At 33.9% G+C, this 25,088-nt stretch overlaps 1 protein-coding gene and 1 long non-coding RNA gene across 2 annotated transcripts; one reads left to right on the top strand and one right to left on the bottom strand.

The window, feature by feature from the left end:
- Positions 1-12,684: 12,684 nt before the first annotated feature.
- On the bottom strand, positions 12,685-19,270 carry LOC147411113 (acetylornithine aminotransferase, mitochondrial-like). Its single transcript, XM_086444617.1, has 3 exons — positions 18,225-19,270; positions 15,230-15,664; positions 12,685-13,834 (listed from the first exon to the last, which is right to left on the bottom strand). Exons 1-3 carry the CDS (start codon positions 18,651-18,653, stop codon positions 13,295-13,297), a joined length of 1,404 nt encoding a protein of 467 aa, XP_086300743.1. The 5' UTR covers positions 18,654-19,270; the 3' UTR covers positions 12,685-13,294.
- A 41-nt stretch (positions 19,271-19,311) lies between these two features.
- Positions 19,312-22,166, top strand: LOC147411114 (uncharacterized). The gene is made up of 3 exons (XR_015179046.1): positions 19,312-20,011; positions 20,136-20,181; positions 21,456-22,166. It is a non-coding gene; the product is annotated as an uncharacterized LOC147411114 (long non-coding RNA).
- The last annotated feature ends 2,922 nt before the right edge of the window (positions 22,167-25,088 follow it).

Below are 25,088 nucleotides of genomic sequence, written 5' to 3' on the forward strand. Positions count from 1 at the left end.
TTGAAAAAAATGGCGTTTTGTTTTATTTTATAAAATAGTTTTGAGATAAAGCAAATATATTATAATAATGCAATAAATCTTCTATCATGATCTTGTACTCCTAGAAGTTGAATTGCAATTTGACTCCTGATTTCCTCAAGCTCAAGATATAGGGACTTGAGTTTTTTTTTTTTTTTTTTTTTTTTAATAATGTCAATGAAGCAGGTAGAACTCAAAATGAATCCTAACTCTCCATGTTTATTTTGGTAAATACATTGAGATACCCTATAGGTCTAAAAATGATGACATGCCTTTTGACCTCAATCTTCTTTCAAAGACGAGTTAAGATGACCTAAAAACACTCGTGATCAATCATCAATGTCTAGTAAAAAATCCTTTATTTTTTTCCCCAAAACTCCCTTCATCTTCAATATTTAGAATAAAATTTTTTCCCTCATTGTCAATCTTAAAATTATATTTATTTCAAGCCTTTGAGGTTCAAACCTCACAAATAAATATAAATTTTGAAAAAAAAAAAGTATAATTTATTTTAAGAGAAATCAGGGTTTTCTACAAGAAGTTGAACTCAAAATTGAATATTTTAAAATTTATTTATATACTAAAAATTGGAGAGTTTAAAGATGATGAATTTTTAATAGAAAAATCTGTTTTTGTTTGGTTAGAGGTTAAGATGAGGGCATTTAGGCTATTTTTATTAATCTTCCAAATAAATATGAATTTGAAGATTCAGGTTTCGACAGAAAAGTGAAATGGAGAAACATGATTCATTTTATCAAATGTAATTGTAGGTCTTGTTTTTTAGTCTTCAAAATTAGAATAAGGTCAAGGGTATGTCATTAGTATGAAACTAGTAAGGGTATATAAAATACTCACCAAAACATTGAAGGGTATGTCTAAAATCACCCTAAAATTAGAGAGCTGCTATGGCCACACCAACTTTTACTAATGCACATAGTTGGTGTGGCAATAGTAACTCCCTAAAAATAACAGGTAATGGTTTCTCTCTATTACTGGATGAATCCAAACGAAACTTTCCAAAAGACAGAATGCACTACGAATGCCCATTGCGGAATTAATAGGCAGAAGCATGGAGACTTATACCCCCACTGCACTACAATATCATTTCTTCATTAATTTTCATAAAGGATTCTCAAGGAGGATAATGTAGCTGTGTCCACCCCATCATCGAACATTGCGGTGTTCCTCCAGATTTGTATTTGTGAATCACGATTTCCATTTACGGTCTAGATCTAAGGCATACGTACTACAGCATACTCCTCCTACTCCTAGGGGAGATGCTAAGACTCGCTTTTCAAGAAGTTTTAATAATTATTAGAACTAAAAGAGAGCAAAAATGACGTTACAAGAAAATAAATGAACCAACCAAGCAATTAGAATAAAAATAAAAATATTTATTAGGCTTCCAGCTACATAAAAGAAGATTATTCTAAGGTAACAAACTGTATACGTGGTCTACCTGATCTTTAATCTCGACCATTAATTTCGCTAGGAAGATAATTCAGATTCATTCATTGGTAAGATTTTAACACAGAACCTGATGATGCCTTGTCCACACGAAGGAGGTCACGTGAGCATCGCACGGAATATCTTTCAGTCCTCTGAGGAAATCATATGTCCACCACGCTGTAAAATTAGTGATATTACTTTTACATCCTTGACTGTAAGTCTATGCTACATTTTCTCCATGATTTAATAGTGAAATTTTGATTATTTTTTCCCGCCAAAATGCTCTTTAAACAATTACTAAGTCAGAACTTGAAAATATCAAAATTTCACTGTTAAATCATCAAGAAAAAACAACGTTAACGTATACTTAAGGGGGGGTAAATTTAATATTCAATTTTGCAAGGGAGTAAATCTAATATCACCAATTTTATAGGGGGTGTTTCTAAAATAGCCAAATAATAAAGGGCTGTTATATTACCACTCCATTAAATTATAAAAATACACCACTCTTGATTATTTTTGAGGCCTCTTTATTTTCAAATCCATGATATATCACTTAACTTCAGTCTTACAATAGCGAGGCTACCATAAAATGATCAAAATGCCCTTATCTTCAATCTCATGACATAAAGGGTATGTGTTGATTGCATAGAAAAGTGATTTTTTATAAAATTTGAAATTTATGAAAAAATAATGGTAGAAAATAAGTAGGGTTGGAAAATCAAATTCCATTGTTTGATTTTACTTTAATAAAATCATGCGAAAAATATCTAAAAAAGATGAAGAAGAAGAAGGAGAGGAGGAGAAGGAAAAAAGAAGATGAGAAGAGAGGGAAGGGGAAAGACGTGGTGGTGGTGGCAACGGAGGTAAGTGAGGAAGAAAATGGAAAAATATGATGGTGGTGGTGGTAACGGAGGTAAGGGAAGGAGAAGAAAAAGACGAGAGAGAGAGAGAAAGAGAGAGAGAGAGAGAGAGAGAGAAGATGGTCAGAGAGAGTGATAACGACGACAGTAATGGTAATGACAATGAGGTTAGTGTGATGGTGGCTATGGTGATGGTGGTAGGGAAAAAGACGATATGAATGAAGTAGAAAAATATGATATTTTGGGGATGAAAAATATGGGTTGATTTCACTTTCCCCCCTATATAGGTAGGAAAGTGAAATCTGTGTTTTAGTGGACTTTCTGATTAGGTGGAAAACCAATTTCTATGAAAAAATGCAATCAAACACATGAGAAATGTCATTTTCCATGAAAATTGATTTTCTACCCTATTTTCCACATGCAATAAAACATCTCGTGCTATTATATTATCGCTCCATTAAATTATAAAAATACACCACTCTTGATTTTTATAAAATTCTCGAGACCTCTTTGTTTTCAAATCCATGATATATCACTTAACTTAAGTCTTACGAGAGTGAGACTACCATAAAATGATCAAAATGCCCTTATCTTCAATCTCATGACATAAAGAGTTGAATAATTTCACTTGTTTTAAAATCATGACCAATCCAGATAGGACCAAGTTGAACCAAACACGCAAGCTTTCATGGGGCAACCAAACTGTAAAAATCCATTTTTGAGAAAATCGAACAACTCATTCAATTAGATTAATTGGAATGGTGACCTGATTGACCCACATCCAGTCTATGAAGCGATCAATCAAACTTTGCGAACCTTAAATTTTTGAATGATTTAGACATACCCCTCCACATTTTGTTGAATATTTGAGATACCTCGTTATGCTGAAATTGATGATATCACCTTGACATATCTTCTCTTATAAATTAATGAAAAACGAACTAAATGTCGTCATCTTTTACCTGTGTCCAATCATTTTCAAAGTTTATGGTAAATAATTTTGAATCTGTAGAACTTCATCTTCAATTCATCGTTTTGAACGTTATCATAGTCCGCTATAGAAGAAAGCCTTTGATTTTCCATCCCGATTTTTCATCATCTTTTATAGAATCTTATCTTGTTCAAGAGATTATAGGGTTAAAGTAGATAGAATCATAAGGTTGAGTTGGGTAAAAAAAATTTACTTAAGAGATTAAAGATGCCTAATCAGGGGAAGATATATAATAAAAAAAATTACTTGATATTTCACTTTTGGGATGGAATAGTTCGACTTGCTAATAACACCAATTTGGCCTGACCAAAATTGGTTCAACAGTTTGAGGTTTTAAAACATTGTTAATTTGTCCAAAAATCCATTACCTATGATCTATAAGATACTATTTTTAATTAATTGAATTCATTTAAGTTTGTTTTCAATCTCTTGGTACAAGTCTCTGAATTTTCTTCCAAATAAAACTTATCATCTGGTTTGAAAACCCTATTTTGTTTTGTATGAAGGGGATATATTCTTTCGAGGTTTTGTTAGGGCACACATTAAAATGCAATAAATACACTTTGGAAATTGGAATCTCAAGAAATTTTGATTTTTTAAAAAAATAAAATTTTAAGGGCATTTTTTATGTAAAATCCAATTTCCAAAGTGTATTTAGTGCACTTTAACATGTATGCCCTTAGAGCACACGTTAACAAAATCCATTCTTTAGGTTGAAGATGGAGGTGATAAAATAATAAATAAAAATTATAAGTTGAAGAAAATGATTTATAAAAGAATTTTTACAAAGATTGAAGTTTTTTTTGGCAATCCAGTCATTTTATGTAGTTTCTCAACAAAGACATGAGCCAAGGGGTATTCCCTTAGTTTGAAGATATAAGAGGACGTATCTATTAAAATCCAAAACGCTGGATTTGTAATTATCGTGGATGATTCAATGTTCAGGAGATGGGGATGACAGTCCCCCTGGGCTGATTGCAAAACTAATTCATAATATAATAAGATGTACGGAAACAGTGATTGGTGGGCCACGTGTATGACTAACAAAGGCGCTGTACAATAATCATGTAAGATGTTGGCACCACAATAAAAAGGTCCAACGGACTGAAATTAAAGTGCTTCGCCCAAACACTAATTAATGGAGGCAAAAATATGCTATTTTTTAAAAAGAAATCTTGATTAAATTACCATTTTAATAGTTATCGATTAAATTATGTTTTTTTAAAAATCATGGATTATTATTTTAATTTTTTTTGCTGTTTGCATTTTTAAGATAGAATAATGGTTTTTTAATGCTCCTCTCTGACATACGTTCCTGTCACAAAATGGTAGATCATATGCCTCGAGATACATAGAATAATAAAAATTTTATTATGTATCTCGAAGCAAAATATTTAGGGTTATGTGATGGGGACGTATGTAAGAAGGGGGGGTGTCAGATTATCACGAACTCTTTTAAGTATTATTGTTTTTATTTAATATATAAAATATATATTTGTTTTTTTTTTTTTTTTTTTTGCACTTTTTTTAAAATTCTCAATATCATTATTTGTACTTTTTAATTTATCAAATGTTTTTTCGATTTTTTTTTTTTTTTTAATTTTCACTTGTTGTACTATTCCCAAACCTCGACTTTGTTGCTTCCCTAATAGGGTACCCCTTCTTTTAGAAACATAAAATGATGATTTAGATGCACCCCCTTACGTTTTAGTGAATATTTTAATTAGTCCCTATGTTTTAAAATTGATGGCATGTCTTAATATCTGTCTTCAGAGACGAATTCTAAAAAGCCTAAGTGCTCTTATCCTCATTCTCCAAGCAAACAACTCTTGATTTTTCTTTAAAATTTTCCATCATCTTCAAACTCTTTAACGTTTATAGCAAATTTTTTTTAATCTATTGAACCTTAAGAAGAATCTTCGCTTTTTGACCTCTTTAGAATATTTTATAGAAATCCATTACTTTTCTAATTAAAATTCCGTCACTTTTTTACTTTTTCAAATAATTCTATTTTGCATTAGGTTTGATAGGTTGAATAAATAGATTCTTAAGGTTGAAAATGAATTTTTTTTTTTTTTTTTGAAAATGACTAATATTGAGAAAAATACATAAATAAAAAAAGATTTCAAATTTAAGTCAGGATCAGTAGGATATCTCAAATATTCTCCAAAGAATAACGCCAAAGTAACATTGTGGGGGGACATTTCTGAAGTGGATGTATCTTGATGAAAAGTATATATGGTTATGACACACACCCACATTAGTAATGTACTCCACGATGTTACTCTATCACGACTCTTCTCCAAAACGATAATAAACCAGTTGGGAAGATTGACTCATTAGACTTTCTAATTGGGCTTTTGAGTGTTAAAATTAGAGAAATTCTATTGGCACACCAACCTTTACTTACAATACACCAGTCCTTTTGAAATTAAATATAGATTGGTCTACACATGATTGAAGATTCTTGTAGATTGAGTTTGAAACTTTGGATCCTCTAATGGGGCCAGTTCATAAAGTCTATGAAAAAACTCAAATAGAAAATGCCAGTCAAGGTTACTTTTTTGGGATGGGACTTTAATGATTATAATGTTGAATAAAAATACCCTAAAAATGTGAGCTAAAAGGAAGACAAGGGAGATGTAGAGTAGGGTAATTATGCAATTTTCTCAAGTACAAGATCCACTATATAATTTCAATTTGAATAAAATGCCATACTCGTGAAGGGTTTCCCCTAGTTTTGGACCCATAAGAAAATGACTTTAATGTCCTCTTTATTTCAAAAATTGAAATTGTTCAAAATGATTAATATAATTGTGGAAACTAAAAAAATACTCCTAAGCAACACTATGATTTTAATAATGGTTGGCAAAATCAATGAAGGAATCGCAGGTGGAGCTGAGATTTTTAAAAAAGGAAGGAGGGGGAATGACTAGTTTTTGAGAGAAAATTCAAGATTTTTTTTATTAAAAATTGAAGAAAAGGGCATTTAAATCAATTTTCATTAGTCTTTGAGAGATGACTCAGGTCAACTGAAATTTTGAAGTAGAATATGATGAAATTTTGTATATAAAAAATTCTTGGATTTTCTATGAGAGATTAAATCAATATTCAAAAGAGAGAGACTATTGCCATGCCAACTATGTGCAATTCTTTGGTGATTTACATAGGAATTGATGTGGTATTAGTAAAAGTTGATGTGACGATCAGGGGCGGAGCTAGGATTTTGCTCATGTGAGTGCAACCAAGAGTAGAAAAAAATTTGTGAGGTACAATTAAGAGTGGAACAAAAAATTTGTGGGGGACACTAGTGGCAAATTTCTTTATCTGTCGTTAAAATCTGTTTCAATAGCACATTAATCCATATAATTTGAAAAGTCTTGTATGAAAGTCGGGGCAAGTGACCCCACGGCCCCCACCCTAAATCCACCCTGGTGACAATAGCAACTCTCTAATCAAAATGATGGTTTGAAGATGAAACTAGTTCAATAAAAATTAATTTATTATAAAGATTGAAAAACTTAAAGATAACTATTTTAGGAAGAAAAATTAATGATTTTTGGTTTGACGATGAAAATGAGGGTATATAGGTTATTTTTTTGTTAGTTTATAAAGAAGAAGGGCTGCTACTTGTGTGGGTCAAACCTAATTTCATTTTGATCGACAAATAAATTTTATATCTTTAAAAAAAAAAATGCAACATTAAAAAAGGGAAAATCACCATACAACATTTAAATCCATCATTGAGTGAATATTTAAACAAACCATTCGAAACCCCATACTAATAATTCTCAATTATCCATAAGTCGTGATAATGAGATGGAATAAAAAAAATATATAACTAACTCGATCCAAGCTCACCCATCAATCGGGCTAAGTTCAAGACAGCCCTCCCCGGTTGCAGTCCAATAAAGAAGAACCAAGTCAAGAAGTCATGTTATCAATTTGGAAACATAGGGGGGGTATTTCAAATACTCACTAACTTGATGGGAGGGTGTTTAAATAAATATTTATTGTTTAGGCTTTGGATCGGTTCCAAATTAGGTCCTAATCAAGTTGGGATGGAATCCATTATTAGTCCCACGTGGAAATAAGTGACAGAGTACGCACCGTAGTTACATTTTAGGTCCACCAAATGTCCATATTCTGGCCCCCACAGCCCATGAATTAAGGCTTCAATCTACATTATTAATTCCGAGTTCCTATTCAATTAGGCCCCACGTTGCATTCGTGGAATCCAATGAAACCATAATGAGAAAATCTAATCAAGATTTTTATTTATTTATTTATTTATTTAAATTTTCATGAATAATAATTTTCTGACATCCTTTGACATCTATCACATAACCGTAGATCATTTACCTCGGGATATTCAGAATCATAAATCTTTTTTTATATATCCTGATGCAAATGATCTACGGTTCTGTGATGAGGGCATATGTCAGATTATCATGACTCTTTATATATATATGTATGAGACATGATACATCGACACGATAAATAGTACATGATTGATGTAGTAAGGGTAGATAATCGTAGATCTTTTTCTTGGGAGTTTGGCTCTCTACTTTCTCCCTGGGGATGGCAACAAGAGAGGTCAATTGGACTGGAAGCCAAATGATGGGGTCAAGAATCTATGATCGATCCGAAGAACTATTTCCAGATACGATTCTGCTCCAACCTAAGCAATTATTGCCCATTCTGGCTGCAATGAGAATGAGGATCGGTTCGGAACTCTATGAGACATGATAAATCGACACAATAAATAGTACACAGTTGACGTAATACACAAGGAAAATGATCTACGGTTACCTGTCCTTACCACGCCAGCCATGTACAGATTGACTTCTATTAATCCTGTCAATTTATCATGAATGAATTATCTCCATAAATCAGGTTCGGTCTCGAGTAGTCCATATAACCAATTCTAATTAAACAAATTAATGAATCAAGTAAACTAGGTCAAAATTTACTATATGGATCAATCTATTCGTTCTAGCGAACCATGATGGGTCATAATTACCAACTTATCATTAAAAACTATTATTAAATTAGTTTGATTTCTAGTTTTAATAATTGAATTAGAACAATTTTGCCAGGTAGGAATATTAAAAAAAATAAAAAATTCATCATCATCATCATCTTCTCATCATGCAACTCTAGTACCCCCCCTGCACGCGCACCGATTAGAAATCTTGAGGTCACTCCAGCATTATTCCAAAAAAAAAAAAAAAATACTTGAATTTTATAGCTAGAAATCACCAATCAATTTGATTTTTTCATATAAGTTTACTATTGAAGGGCAGCAAAAACTATATACCTACACTTAAGAAATAATCTTGATACATTTTAACACATTTGTATCAAGGGCTTTATGAACAGGTTTATTGGTGGATTCCAGTTAGAAAAAAAAAAAAAGATTTGAATCTTATTAGAATACCAGTCAATTTGATTTTTGTTTTGTACATTGTAGGGCTGGCAATGGGTTGGATAATACTCGTCTACCCAACTCATCCAACCGGAACAAATCGGATATGAGTAAGGTTTTTCTATCCGATTAAGAATTCAGGTAATATTACCTGAAACCCATTTACCCAAAAAATTTGTAAGGTCAGGTAATTAAATCTTATAGTTACAAATCACCAGTCAATTTGTTTTTATTTTTTTATAAATTTGCTACCTTGATTGGTGATTAATGTCATGGGCTTTTTTGTTGTTGGGTAACTACCACATGCATGAATCATTATATATTAGTATTTAGTCTTACTTGGGCTGAGTTTGGACTTTGAAGCCCAACACAAGTTTAGATGGGCTGGACTTCAGATTTTGAACCAACCAATACCTTTTTGTGGGACAGTCACATTCTAAGCAAACCATATCTACAACTAAACATTCTAATTGTTGCGTAATTGTCTGCATTTTTTTAATTTTCTCATATGGTCAAAGTTTTTCAAGCCTGATCGATTAGATGATAGAGTTTTAGCAAATTAATACATCTAATATCTACTAAATATCAAAAGAAGAAAGCAGCATGTTGTGGCTAGATCTCAAGCAACACACGAAAATCGATTATTGAAATTAATCTCTTCTAACACCAAAGCAATTAATTCCAACAACCAAACCCCAAGAAATGTATTGCAAAGTAAATACAAGAAAAATAAAGAGAGTAGAGAAATAAATACAACCACAATACAAATATATACATGGTCCACCCACAATAGGACTACACCCACGGGTAAGCTAACAAGTAGAAATTCACTACTTAAGGAAGAGATTACAAATATAAAAGTTTATAATTATCTCCAACTTTCCGATGAAATCTAACAAATCTCTACACCCAATTCTAGTAAGAACCCAAATAAGAAATTGATTACACTCCTGTTATCACAACACCGCAATAATCATGTAAAGATCACCCTAAAAAACCTTGAGCGTCTAGATTTTACAAGAGAAGAAAAATACATATTTAGAGACTCAATGTTTCTCACACTTTCTAACAAAGAGAAAACCCATTTTATGGACAATAATTGTCATCTAGGAACCCTTTTTGTTTCTTATAAAATAACGAAATAACATTATCCAAAGTACCGTTGAACAAAACCCATTAACCTTAAAAAACAAAAGAATAGTGATTTTATATCACCAAATCCAACTATCTCCACCTTTATAGAAAATCACCTACATGTCATTGCCAAACAACCAAATTTACATTGACTTGAAACCTAGAGAGTCGAGCTCTTTTCCAACTTCTCTACTTGAATCGTCTTCATTAGCATATCTGCTAAATTCTCCTTGGTTCCAACCTTTATCAATGTACTATGCCTTCTTCACTTATGCGGCTCAACCTCTGATGCCATAACCGAATTGAAGTCATCATTTTCTTCCAACATGTTTACATTTTCAATCATCGTTTCTCCAACTAATTTATATAAGTTGTTAAACTGTACACCTTTAATGACAATGAATGCTCCCTTGGCAATCTTGAGAATTCCACCTTGTTCAATGAATTTATAACCACCCAAATCTAATTCAGAAAGAGATATCAAACTTTTTTTGAATTTCGATACATGTCTAACACCTTTAAGTGTTCTTACCATCCCATCAATTCTTAACCTTATCGTGCTAACTCCAACCGTTTTGCTAGTTAAGTTGTTTCCCATCAAAATTGAACCACCTTCACATGGTTCATATGAACTAAACCAAGATTGATAAGGACACATGTGATAAGTAGCACCACCATCAAGAACCAAATTTTGTTGAAACATAGGATTATCTTTAGTCATGAACACTTCATCTTCATAAACCCAAAAGTAAACTTTTCACCTTGATTGACTTTTTTATTTACTCTGGCACTTTATTTCTTGTTACCTAACTCTTCATTGGAATTTGAATTTTTACTCGATTCCTTTCTTTTTCAATAATTCCTTTATATGTGTCCCATTTTGCCACAATACCAACAACGTTCTTTGTTAAAATGACCTTTAAATTTTGATTGTTGCTTTGATTTGCTTCTTGACATGTGAACCTTCATATTCAGGACTCCCGAGCTTTCCAAGGATGCTTTCCTTTGAAGCTCATCAGCAAGGAATACACTAAATACCGCATCCAAGTCAAGAACATCTTCTTTGGTGCAACTCAAAGTAGTAACCAAATTGTCATAAGACTTCGACAACATTCATAAGAAAATCACCGTCTTATCCTCTGTTTTCATTCTTAGACCAATGTTTTTAAGTTGACAAATAATGTTGGTGAACTCATTTAAGTGCTTCAAGATCTTTGTGCCTTCATTCTAATGGAATACAATTTTCTTTTCAAGAAAATTCAATTTGTTAGAGACTTGGTTTCATACAAGTTTTCTAACTTCACCCTTAAGTCTTTTGTCATTTTCTCCTTGACAATATCAAATAGCACATCACTTGCTAAACACAAGCAAACGGTTGCACGTGCTTTTAAATCAAGTTTTTCCCAATCATCTTCGCTCATTATTTTCGATTTCTTATCTTTCCCATACAAAGCCTTGTGTTGCCCTTATGGAATTAACAAGTCATGGATTTTCATTTTCCACAATTCAAAATCATTTTTCCTATCAAATTTCTCTATCTCAAATCGAATACTCATCATTTTTCTTGCAAAAATCTCTTACAAATAATTTGTCAAACACCTTACATACACAACTTGGATGCTTGATATCACTTGTTGTAACTAAATCTCAAATCACACATGGAAAATCGATTATTGAAATTAATCTCTTTTAATACCAAAGCAATCAATTCCAACACCCAAGAAAAATAAAGAGAGTGGAGAAATGAATACGACTACAATATAAAGATATACGTGGTCCACCCACAATAGGGCAACATCCACGGGCAAATTGACAAGTAAAAATTTATTGCTCAAGGAAGAAATTACAAGTATGTAAGTTTATACCTACCTCCAACTCTCTAGTAAAACCCACCAAATCTCTACATCCAACTCTAATAAAAACTCAAATAAGAAATTGATTTCACTCCCGTTGTCACATACCCGCAACAACCATGTGAAAATCGCCCTAAAAAACCTTGAGCATCTAAATTTTACAAGAGAAAAAAAAAATACATACATAGAGACTCAATATTTTCTCACGCTCTAACAAAAAAAAATCCTTTTTTGAAAAATCCCTTTTATGGACAATTACTACCATCTAAAAACCCTTTTTGTTTCTCATAAATTAATGAAATGACATTACCCAAAATACCCTTAGATAAAACCCATTAACCTTAGGAAAAAAAAATAATGGTGATTTTATATCTCCAAACCCTACATAACAAAGCAATAATTTAAATTAAAAACCAAAACTACTAACAATCCATGCGACCCTTTTGACCAACTCAGCTTTGGACATTTTAATCAATGAAATCAATTCAATTGATTATTAATTTTATAATAATGATTTTCTAACTAGAAAGTCTTCACTCAATCAATACTCGATTGACATGTTACAGACACAAAACCATAGATATATTTCCTTTGGATACACAAATGAAAATATTCATCAATGGATAGACAAAATTCTAATATTATTCAAAAATTTTGGTTATCAAATTCAAATTCGGATAGTTTTACATATTCAAATCCCTATCGGATACATATCCTAACATTTCAAATCGGATATTAATATTTGATTAATTTTTTATATAAATAATATAATATATAATAAATTACTTTTTTAATAATGAAAATCACTTAGATAAGGAAAAATTATGTTTTATTTTATATTCAAATTCTAATTGTATATTATCCAATTGGATAATCATATTCGAATATCAAATTTGGATTCAAATATTACTGTATCCAAATTGATAAGCAACCATTGACAGCCCTACATCCAAATCAAACCTATTTTAACGACAATTTACATAAAGAGAGCATCTCAGAGGGGGATTAGAAGTGACAAATGAAGTACACTTAACATTACCAAATTGAAAAACACAAATACAACTTCCTAAACATTCTAATAAACGAGAAATTCATCTCCACTAAGGGGCATGTTCGATTCTTAGTTGTGGTTAATTGTGTTAGTTCTTCCCATTCTTACATATATTTTCTTAGTGGAGGGAAAATGTTTGGCACCGTACCATTTGCCCTACGTGTTTGTCCTACAAGGGGTTAGAAATTTTGGAATGGAATGGGCTGATTTTTGGTGAGGATGATCTCAACATAGAAATCATCCTCACCAAAAATCAGCCAATTTCAAAACTTCTAACATCCTCACCAAAAATCAGCCCGTTCCAAAACTTTTAACCCATGTATGACAAACACGTAGGGCAAATGGTACGATGCCGAACATTTCCCCTCCACTAAGAAAATACATGTAAAAATGGGAAGAACTAACACAATTAACCACAACTAAGGATCGAACTAACAAACCTAACTCACAACTAAGAATTGAATTGACACAGTTAACCCACAACTAAGGATCGAAAACATCTTCATACTACTTTGAACTATTCTCGTCGAGTGCAGGCAAGCATTCTACGAGAATCTCAACTGCATGTTCTAATTCCAGCTCTGATATGATCAAAGGAGGCACAAGTCGTACAACATTTCCTTTCCCCGCGGTCAATATCAGAAGGCCCGAATTACAGCAAGCATCCACAAGTGGTGATGCAGGCACGTCCAACTCAATCCCAACAATAAGCCCAAGCCCGCGTACTTCTCTTACATGAGTGTTCCCTCCCAACTTCTGCATTAATAGATTTTTAAAGTACTGACCTTTCTTGGAAACACTGGCCAAGAACCCGGGCTGCGTGATTTTATTCAACACTGAAAGGGCAGCTTTGCAAACAAGAGGCCCACCTGCAAAAGTGCTTCCATGGTCACCATACTTCATTGCAGAAGCAACTCTCTCGGTTACTAGAACAGCACCAATGGGTAGACCTCCAGCAAGAGGTTTTGCGAGAGTCATTATGTCTGGGAATACTCCATATGCCTCATGGGCCCAAAGGTTCCCGGTTCGGCCTAATCCACATTGAACCTAATGATTCAACAAACAGAAATGGTTAATTTGTAAGTATGATAAAGAACAAAAAAACTATTTATTATCAGAGAAACTCATGACAGATGATACAAGTCTATTGGAAATAGTTAAAAGGTTTATTCTTCAAGCATAGAAAAAGCTGATTGAATTATTCTCGTTGATTAGAAAAGTTGCCAAAGTACTTGTTTTGGGAAAGCGTCCAATAGACTGCAACTATGCCATTGGGCTTCTATCTCCATACAATACAAATTACAAAGTTTTTCCTAATCAAGCTTTAGCAAATGATAAAAGTTTGTAGTTATGATCGAAATTCATTCAAAAACAAAAACCAACAAAATGTACCGATCGAAGAAAACAAACACAAAAAACAAAGAAATCTCATAATCTAAGAAAGGGATTAACGTTAAAAAGGTTGATTCAGTGAAAATGTCATGAGTATTTCAACTATAATCACAAACTCATGCAAAAACTCACTAGAGCTTCATTCAATGTTTCCTTCTTCCAACTTAGCAAGCTACTTGAAGTTGTTTAAGACTTGAATCAAAATAAAATACTAGTTTTGAATCTCGGGAATAAATCATTTGCACCAACTAGCCTAACAATGAGTCATTTCACATATATGTCAATGTTTCACTAAACTCTGATAACTAGGAAGTGGAAAAATTCCAAGGAACTTTAAGAAAAGGTCCATGGAAATGTTCTAAAAATCTCAGAACTTTAAAAATATTGAAGACATGTGCCCTGACAGAAGATCTAGCTCTAGATAGAGTTGGAAGGCAAAATAGGATTAATGTTGTTAAGTTGACCCCAAATAGTTGGGAATTGGGAGATGATGGTGACATATACATATTTACAGAATGTCTCTCAATACAGTTGCAACGAGAAAAGGGATTCATGTCGCTGTCCACGACTAGATGAGGGATAGAATGATAGATGATGACAACGATGGAAATGTTCAATAACATCACCGGTAGCAAACAATGATACATAAGTAAATAATTGAACACGTATAAAAATGATGATGATGATGTATTTTTCTCAAGCTCAATTGGCTCCCCTACTACTTGGATAGGCTGAGTCAACTCAGTCTGCAAACAGACAACCAGGACCTCAAGATAAAGACTTTGAAACATGTACCAAAGAGATCTTAAAAGATAAAGATCAGCCCCAAGAAATGAATATTTCCATAAAAATCTATAGATATCTGAACAGTTTGTCATCTTTTTTAACTGCCCAAAGAATGTCATAGATGACCAAAGCTAGGATCATAAGACTCGGCTTATTTTGAACCCATAAAACCTTCTCAAAGGAGCCAACCAAATGAAGCCACATATGGCGCATTTGTCCTACTATCGTAAAGCAAGTATCCTTTAAAATTAAAGAGTTGCCTACCTCATCAAAAACCAAGAGGGCACCTGCATCATCACAAGCATTACGCAATGATTGCAAAAATTCCTTTGTGGCGCTGTGAATACCCCCCTCACCCTGGATGGGCTCCACAAAAACTGCCGCTGTTTTGCCACGTTGAATAGCTTCTTTTGCTGATTGTATATTACCAAATTCTAGGAAAGTGACTCCAGGCATAACAGGTTCAAATGGTGACGTGTAATTTTCTTTGCTTGTCAACGCTAGAGCTCCCATTGTCCTCCCATGGAAGCTATTTGTAAAAGAAATAAATTCTGTGGCTGGCTGTTTCAAGTCAGGATGCAAAAATCTTTGAAGTTTCCTCGCAAATTTAATAGCTGCTTCATTTGCTTCCGTTCCAGAATTTGTGAAGAAGACACGATCGGCAAACGAGCTCTCCACAAGAAGTTTTGCAAGCTCAACCTGCAATATTGTATTTTCTTTTTAGCCGCCATGAAACAGATAAATGATGTTAACAAGTTAAAATCACCTATGGAGCAATAAGAATGTCAAATAGAACCCAACTTTCTCTTACACGGGAAGAGCATTTATTAATGTCATGTACCAACACACACAAAAATAAATTGTTAAACAATTAGTAATCCACCTGTCGACTAACTTTTGTAGATGGCACATTTTTGGATCCCACACCTCGTAGTATGAATGGCAACTTGTCAACTTAGTTAAACCACCAAAAATTCCACATAGACACGTGTGATGAGCTAACAATGCCCAATCATTTCTACACACCACCACACATAATGATTTGTACTCAATTGATTCCATGGCAAACCACAAAGAATGTTATGCATGTTGATTTCTCATATGATGAAGTCTACCACCTCAGTGGCTCACCAAGCGGGCCCTATCGGTGCAAGGAACAAGACATGGTGATGGGTGTGGCAATGGTGGTAGTGGTCACGGCGGTAGTGTTGGGTGGAAGTCAAGGTATTTTGGTTGTGGTGAAGGTGGTGGTGGTGGTGGCATCATGAAGGCATGAGAAGAAGTTGGGTGGGTGGTGGTGAACATGGTGGTGATGGTGGCTGACAAGCAGAGATGGTAGTGGAAATGGAACGTAGAATGACTAGAATCTTCAAAGCCTTACGAAAGATGATGAAATTGTGTACCTAAAAGGGAAAAGGCAACACCTAAATTGCTCAATGGGGAAATGACGAAAGATCATCTTAAAGGACTTTCCATGGGTCAATCAAGATCAAAGATTCAAGAGAATTGGTGAAGATTTTTCTTCTCCAATTTCTTGAGACCCTTTCCAAGTGAGGTACACTTCTAATGCTATCCTCTGGGCTTTTTGAAGGACAAAGCACTACACTAACTTGCCTACACGGTGGAGAGACATCTTTCGTTTCTGGTGAAAATGCAACAGATAAGGGATTCATGGAGTGGTTCCACTGCATTGTTTGGCATAAGAATAAAAGAAATAAAAAAGAAGGAGATGGTTTGTCAACCTATAACCTTGGGTCCTCTTCTTTCCCTTTACATTCAGTCCTTATTAAGTAACGGAGGTGAAGTCTCAAACTCTTTCATCAATCTTTTCAGATAACCTTAAACAAACATATGGAATTGAACATTCCAAATGATATCCTTGGAGAGTTAACAAGTCTGACAAACCATGGTTTAATCATCTTTCTTTCTTTTCTTTTCTTTTCGTTTTTATTTTTTATTTTTTCTTTTTTCTTTTTTTGTGAGTACACATTGGCGCTACTATTTAGGAGACCTTTTTTAGTAAAACTATTTTCTCCCCCAGTACCAAAAGAAAAGAAAATTAGAAAAGGTGTCACTGCTTTAAATAAAGAGATGCAGCATGTTAAGAAGTTTGAATAAAGAAACAGTTTTTAAGAGATTGAAATATTGAAGAGTCTAAATGTCAGCATCATTGCAGAAGAAAAGTACGTCAGATTTTACTGCACTCGATGCATGAAGGGTTACTTTTTCATGATCAAAGATCTAGGTGATGCTTCCATTAAACTACTAACAATTGGTTGAGAAAATTTCCAGCTAGTTATATACAAGATATAGACAGTTGATTTGTATTCCAAGAATGAGGATGTTAGTAAGTTTAAGACTAAAATTATAAATATTATTCTAGTGCAACTTAGTCATTGTAATTAGGGGTGACTATTTGATTATTTGACATCCCTCGCCCACATGCACCCACATACGCAAACCAAGAAATGTGAAAAAATAATTCAAGTACACACAAAGAAAACCCATACAATGGTGGGTGAGTGGGGTGGGGTTGGGGGTGGGGGGGGGGGGGGGGGGGGGGGAATGGAATCACAAACATAATGTTAGGTATCAAATTTTATTAGTTAGGAGTTCGATAATGTTTAAGCTTTAGGGCATTTGGCTATATAGAACTAAAGTTAGTTGCTTAATTTTAGGGATTAGGATTGATTCAATTCAGATTGAGATGAAATTGAATTTTGAATCATGTTTTCAATCTCATTTTCCTGTCTCATTCGCAAATGAAACCCAGATAACTTAGACAATAAAATCATGTTACAAAAACAAGGTCTTTTTTATAGATACATTAGAAGGAAGAAGAGTATGAAAAGGGCTTAACTTGGACTTCCTGTCTTGTCTTGTTCGTGAACAATACTGGTCTCTCGGGCATTTTTCAAAACCATGTTTTGAATTAGGGTTAGTTAGGTTTAGATTTTCTTTATAAATGTTTATTATATTTTTCATTTAGAGGTCATGAATGAAAAATCCAATCCTCCTCAAATCAAATCACTATTTCATCTTCTTCATATTTAATTCTTATTTTGATATCTAATTCATCAAGTTAGGAATTAAGTTTGTAACAAATAACTAATTAAAGCCAATGAACCAACAAATTACGAAAAAAAATACAAAGAAACAAACAAAACCAATGAAACACTATAAAAAAAAAAAAACCAACAAATTAAAACAAATACAAAGAAACAAAAAGAAAACAATGGAACATTGAAAAAAAATTTACCTGAGGGATCGAGTAGTAGAGATTGCTGAGATGAGTGAGAGTGTTTGCCTGCTCTGTGACAGCCTTCACCCAGTCTGGATCACCATGGCCGAGAGCATTAACCGCTATACCAGAGGTCATATCCAAATACTCTCGCCCTTCAATATCATACAATTTACATCCTTTGCCACTAGAAAGAACAATTGGAGTTCTAGCATAAGTTCCAACTATGACACTAGCCTCCATTGCTATAACCTCTTTACTCTCCTCGAACCCTAATTTCCTCAAATTCGCAGAAACTGGTGCTTGCACCTCCAAATTAAGACAGGAATAAATTCTCACAACACCATTAACTCGAACAAAAGATCTTACTTTCTTTAGGTTAAACAAACAAGGATGATCGATTGCAGGAGAAATTGAATGGCTGGATAATAAATTAAGAGAACTCATGTTCAACAACTCTTCTTGATCTCACAGAATAGCTTGATTTCTAGTTTAACTGGTAGATAGATGCAAAACAGGAAGAGATTGAGATGTCTTAAATCTATTAAAAAAACGCGACTAAGGAATAAAATTCAAGAACAACTTCTGTAAAATATTGAGGAAAGGAGGAGATTCGATACGAAAGAAAAGTTGCTGAGATCAATGGAGGAAAAAAGTTGCTGAGACCAAAGAAAACTTCTGTAAATTATTGAGGAAAGGAGGAGATTGGATACCAAAGAAAAGTTGGTGAGATCGATGTCGATTTCAAAAATGACCGCGGTAAAAGAAGTTTCGACATTTCAAAAATTTTCAAAAATGACAGCGGAGACCTAAGGCCAGGGCTTTCGACGGATACTTATCGGTTCGAATGCAGGTCTATTCGAATCCAAATCCGATTGTTTTTTTATGATATTCGAATCCGACGGATAATCCCCAAACACCATTCTAATTCGAATCCGATTATCCTGTCGGATATCGGATAATATCCGATTCGTCCGACAAAACTAAAAAAAAAAAAAATCATAGATGAATGTCTGTAGCATAAAACCCTCTTGATGTTCTTCCCCCTCAATTCCAACTTCAAACCTTCCATTTTTCAATCATCAATGAAAAAAGATCGATCAGTAGAGATTTGCACGAGAAGAAGCCAATAATGTCTCAAAAATCAATAGATCGAGAGGAGAAACTCGAACGTGACGAAGCAAAAAAACAGATGAAGACGAAGATGGTGTCGATGAAAAAAATCTTCCTGAAGGAGAGATCGATCTACTGGACCACTAGATCTAGTTCTTTAAGACCCACCATTGTTGTTACAGAAGAGAGAGAAAGCAAAGGAGATGAGAGAGAGAGAGAGAAAGAGAGAGAGAGAGAAGGGGAAGCAGCTGGGGTTACTTACGTGGGATGCTTGCGGGAGATCGCTTGAAAAAATCGTCGGTGCCCTCTTGTAACCTGTAAGGGGAGATAAGGAAGAAGAAATCTTCTTAAAAAGGGTTCTTTAACGGTCTGTTTAGATTGTTAAGTGGGGAGAGAAGAGAAGAAAAGTGGAGGGAAGAGAAGGGAAAAAGAGCCAAATTTTGTTCTCTCCAAAATTGGAGAAACGAGGAGGGAAGAGAAGAGACAGAACTTTTCACTCCAATTTTGTCCTCCTTATTCTCAAAATTTCCAAAGATAAGTAATATTGACAGGTCAGCTATTTCTACTTACACACCAACTAAACAAACAAATTTAGATTGATTTCAGAAACCCTAGAGAGTAGAGATGTGAAACGAAGGAGACGACCCGAGGTATCATCACAAGCTTGTTTATGTTCGAACTTTGAGAGCTAGGTTGGTAACCCAAAACCCAGATTTTCTTTTTAGTAGTTTTGTATCTATGTTGCAGGATTCGTTCGCTTTTGTGCCCATTTGAACTTGTAGAACCAAAATTTACTACTAATGTGATTGATTGTAGGTACAAGCCAGAGATTGGGGATATAGTCGTGGGGCGTGTCATTGAGGTAATGGCAAAATGATTAACCGATTCTTGAAATGCTTGTCTTCTAATGTTACTTCTCCGAAATGTATTATTTGTTTTTTTTTTTTTTTTTAAGTGTTCAAGTAATTGGTGAAGTAGAATTTGTAGCCTTTTTTTGTATGGTGGTCAGGTGCTTGGAGAACATTTTAACTCAAGATAACATCATCTTAGGGGCGCCACTTCTATGAATTGTTGTGCCCTTTATAAAGTTAGTGGTGAGTTTGTTAATCACCACTTTATGAACTGTTGAAGTTTGAGCTCATTTGCTCTCCTCTTTCACATGTTTTGGTGTTTTCCGACCTCAAACGCCTTTCTTTTTTAAAGTTGGCATTCTTTGGTTTTAAACTATAGAGCAAGGATTTTATGGAGTTTGACCCATTTTGTTGTATTGGGGTATCTAGAATGAGAGGAATAGCCATGTTTTCCATGGGAAGGATCATTCCCTTCAAGATGCTATTAATAGTACTCTTGGTCTCCTTTTCTTTTGGAGCTTTTTTTTAGGGAGTTCAAGGATGTTTTCTTTACATATTTTTCTGGTTAAATGGGATATGATTTGTAAACAGAGAACATATAATAATTTAAGTAATTAAAACCTTGTTTCTATATTGGATCAATTAATTAAGCTATAAAAGTAGTTCAGTGTAGTGTCTTTTTATCTTTTTTTGCTTATCAAAACATATTGTTTTTTTGTTTACTTGTCCACAACGTTTCTTTAATCTCATTCTATTAGCTTACCAAGTTGCTGATAAGATTTTACACATTTCTTCTCAAATGAGTTGTCATAAACTGGATGGAATACCTCTTAACCTATTACTTTTTTCCTTATATCCAAGTTGTGAGAATATGCTTTGGGGTGAGGAAAAATTCAATCCTATATTGGTTCTTTTATGAGTTTGAGTCTGTGCTTGTTATTTACTTGTCTGCCTTCTCTGGTCTTTATGAGCTGTGATTCACTACCTTTCTTTTGAGGTCCCATTTGTTCATTGGCCATTATAGGATTTTAATTTTTGATATGTTTTGCTTGATAATGACAAAAAAGTTCATGTGTACATGAGTTAAGATTGTCCATTTACATGTGGAATGTTTTCTTGGAAAAGGGTATTTGATGTTGTTTTAACATGATTTAGTACAAAATGAATTTGAGTAATCTGCGAAGTAACCTGATGGCTAACTCAATCTAAATAGCTTTATTGGAGGTTTTTTATGTTTGTTTACTCTTATTTTTTTAATCAACTCATATGTCAACTTATCTTATAGATTGCCCCAAAGAATTAGAGAATAGAGATAAACTTTAGTCAAGATGTAGTATTGATGCTTTCCTCGATGAATTTGCCTGATGGTATCTAGGTATGAAAATCTTTATTATTTTTAAAATGCATAAATATTGATACCGTTATGTTGTATAGTGCATGGCTTTTTCCCTTTTAGTTGAAACTGGAGGCTATAATTAGTGGACACAATATTTTGTGTTGTTTTAATTGTAATAAATTGATGTTTTATTGCTAAAGAGATTTGCTATTTATCTATAGAATCCCCAATATACATGGAATGATGATCATATGGTTGCACTTTCATTGTTGTGTATTCTGATTGGTTGTGACCAGATTTGACAATATATTGGCAAAGGAGCAGGTTATAAGTCACCAACTTTTCAATCTTCATGTGTTTGTCAACTATTTAATGAGTAATGTGTGAAGCAAGTTTACCAGAGGCCAACTGTGACAATTCTGCATGCTTTTGATGAGCTTCACAAGCCAGCAAGCTAATGTTTGAGGATCTTCTAGGGAGATGATGTCGTAGAATCTTTGATTCTTAAAGATAGCATTTGTGGGGCCTAGTAGAATGCTCCCTCTTTGTTGTTTTCTGTTTCTGTAGTTTATAGTGGGTCATCTCAACTCTTTTTAGGGTATGTTTGATTGCATGGAAAGTGACTTTCCATGAAATTTGAAATCCATGGAAAAATAGTGGTGGAAAATAAGTAGGGTTGGAAAATCAAATTCCATTGTTTGATTTTACTTGGATAAAATCATGGAAAAAATATGAGAAAAAAGAAGGAGAGGAGGAGGAGGAAGTAGATGAGAGGAGGTGGAGAGGAAGAAGAGGGAGGGGAGGATGAGGCGGCGATGGTGGTAAGTGAGGAAAAAAAAGAGAAAACGTGGTGGTGATGGTGGCGGTGGCGTCAGCAGCGGAGGTAAGTGAGGAAGAAGATGATGAGGAAGGTGAGGGGAGAATGTGGTGGTGGTGACAGCGGAGGTGAGAGAGAGAAGGTGGCAAGAGATGGTGGTGACGGCGAGATGGCGACAACAAGGAGGATAGTGTGATGGTTGTGGTGGTGGTGGTGGTGGTGGTGGTAGGGAAAAAGAAGATATGAGTGGAGAAGAATTGGGGATGAAAAATATAGGTGGATTTCACTTTCCCATCTATATAGGTAGGAAAGTGAAATCCATGTTTTGGTGGACTTTTTGATTGGGGTGGAAAATGAATTTCCATTTCCATGTGCAATCAAGCATACCTTTAATAAAATTCTTTTTATACTTGTCAGAAGGAAAAAAAGAATTCAATGTTTTGTAGCCAGTGACTTAAAGCTATAGTCCAGCTTTGACAATCCAAACAAAAAGATTTTGAGTTTTAACAGTTCAAGGAGTATGCTATGAGTGAGAAATCTTACAATTTAACACACTTCAATGTGTTCCCAATCTCCCATTAATGTTGCCTTAAGTGACTTTACCGGAAGATAAAGTGTCAAACTAGAGGACACTCGAGAACTAATTTCAACTAAAGTGACAATGGATGTGCGTGTGTGCCTGCCTGCATGATTACTGACTTTTTATTATTGGCTAATGTTTGATTTTATAACAGTTATGTGTGGCAAATAATCAATTCATTTCTTTTATTGATCTTTTGTTTTTTCAAGCTGAAGTCCGTAGTTTCCAGCATTCAGAACAGAACAGCAAATCAAATAGATGGTCCATGAGTCTTGAAGAATAAGAAAAGAGTTGCACTCCACTAGATACAAGGCCGAACATATGTAGGATTGCAAATGCAGCAAGGTCTTATCTAGTTTAGGTTTCAATCTAGCTATTGAAGTTATCATGGAAACAATTGACATGAGTGCCTATCTGAATCTTGACATACATGAAATGCTTGGAGCTGAGTTTTACGTTCAAACTACAGAGAGAGAGAGAGAGAGAGAGAGAGGTTGAAAGACAAAGGTCGGCTGTTAAAAAGAAAGGGTGATTTCTGACAGGATTGTTGCTTTTGGCTTGCTAGCCTAGATGATGTTTGAATTATTTTTTTTTCTTTGGTTACTGTTGAAGAAATTTTGTGGAAACTGGCACAATTTGGAGAGTTTTTGGTTGTTTTCTGGAAAATATAATTTGTAAACTTTTGAAAGCATTTTCTTCATATGATCTAATGGGCTGGACTATTTGCACCCACGTTTTTTTTTTTTTAGCTCATCTCACCCACCCAAATGCTATCTTTATAATAAAATACAATTGTAGGTCCTACCAATTATCAAATTAACTACTAAAACACCCGCACTGTTCACAATTATACAAATTTCGGATAAAATCCTCGTGGGATGACTCAAAGCAGATTGAACATCTTCATGAGGACATGCTTTGGAAAGAACAGTGAACCGAACAAGCAATTCGACACTAATCTCCGAAAGAATTCCCATTAAGATTATCAAAACCAACCCAACAATCAATCCTAAGACTTTCATGGTAGCTGGAAGGGCCATAATTCCGGCGCTGATGATTGATATTGCGAGGTTAAAAATCGCATCAGAGATCTCCAATCCATTCTTAACATCACTTGCAATAAGTACATGATGATGATCATCATCAAAATCTCCGTCATTTTCGATTTCTACATCAATTTTTTCACCAATTGGTAGTAATTTTGCAGAAGATTTTTGGATTTTGGATCCAAGATGATCATTTTTTGTCATCTAATTGTAATTTTGGGAATGAATTTTTTGCAATAGCAGAATAATTACTATCCATTTTTTCAATGAAAAGAAAACAATCATATAAAGAGAAATATTTACATTTAAAGATTTGAAGTTATTTTTGTAGATTTGAGAAAAGATGATAGAGAAGAGAGAGCGAGAGAGATCTTACAGAGATCTATGTGATCTTGAACATTTGATTGTTTATATTTTGTATCATTGTACAAGTAAAATTTTGTTCTTTAGACTATGAAGGGTATAATAGTCATTTGACAAGAATAATTTATCTTCTCTTCTCTTCTCTTAATGAGTTTCTCTTCCCTTCCCTTCTCTCAATCCAACCAAACAGAACATAAATGTAAGAAACGATGAGAGAGATTATTATTTTAGTTTTAATAATATTCTAATCTTATTTAATAAATATTATTATATATTTTTATATTACATCGAATCAAATATTATCGAATCCAATGTATCAATATCCGTATTTGAAATTGAAATTACTATCCAAATTCGAATTTGATATCCGAAATTTTCGAATCGAATCCGGATTCGGATTTGAATTTCGAATATCCATTGACAGCCCCACCAAGGTCACCTTTTCAAGATTTCTCTAAGATTTTCTAGAAAACATTTTCTAAATAAAATCAATTTCAACAAATATGGAAATTTCAATTTATGTTTGATTACAATTTACAACCATCATGGTTTCAAAACTCGTTCGAGACCGAGATGTATCGCCCAAATTGTCTTGGTATCAGGCATAGACAAGAAGGATGGACAAGTCAATTTTTCGGACAAGATATTAGACTCCAAGTTCATTTTTCATTTTTTTGAACGAGACATCTCAAACGTATTAGAAAACTCATCCGAGACGAATCATTATCTGGCATGGACAAGACTCGACGCGAAACCAAATTTTAAAACCATGTTTA

Source organism: Akebia trifoliata, chromosome 1 (assembly GCF_017979445.1).
Source record: "Akebia trifoliata isolate Shusen 1 chromosome 1, ASM1797944v1, whole genome shotgun sequence".
In the NCBI taxonomy this organism is placed as follows: domain Eukaryota; kingdom Viridiplantae; phylum Streptophyta; class Magnoliopsida; order Ranunculales; family Lardizabalaceae; genus Akebia; species Akebia trifoliata.

Coding starts and splice junctions, on each gene's coding strand:
- LOC147411113 (XM_086444617.1), bottom strand. CDS start 18,653: ATGAGTTCTCTTAATTTATTATCCAGCCATTCAATTTCTCCTGCAATC. Junction 15,665..18,224: donor TCTACTACTCGATCCCTCAG/GTAAATTTTTTT, acceptor ACAATATTGCAG/GTTGAGCTTGCAAAACTTCT. Junction 13,835..15,229: donor CCCTCTTGGTTTTTGATGAG/GTAGGCAACTCT, acceptor TTGAATCATTAG/GTTCAATGTGGATTAGGCCG.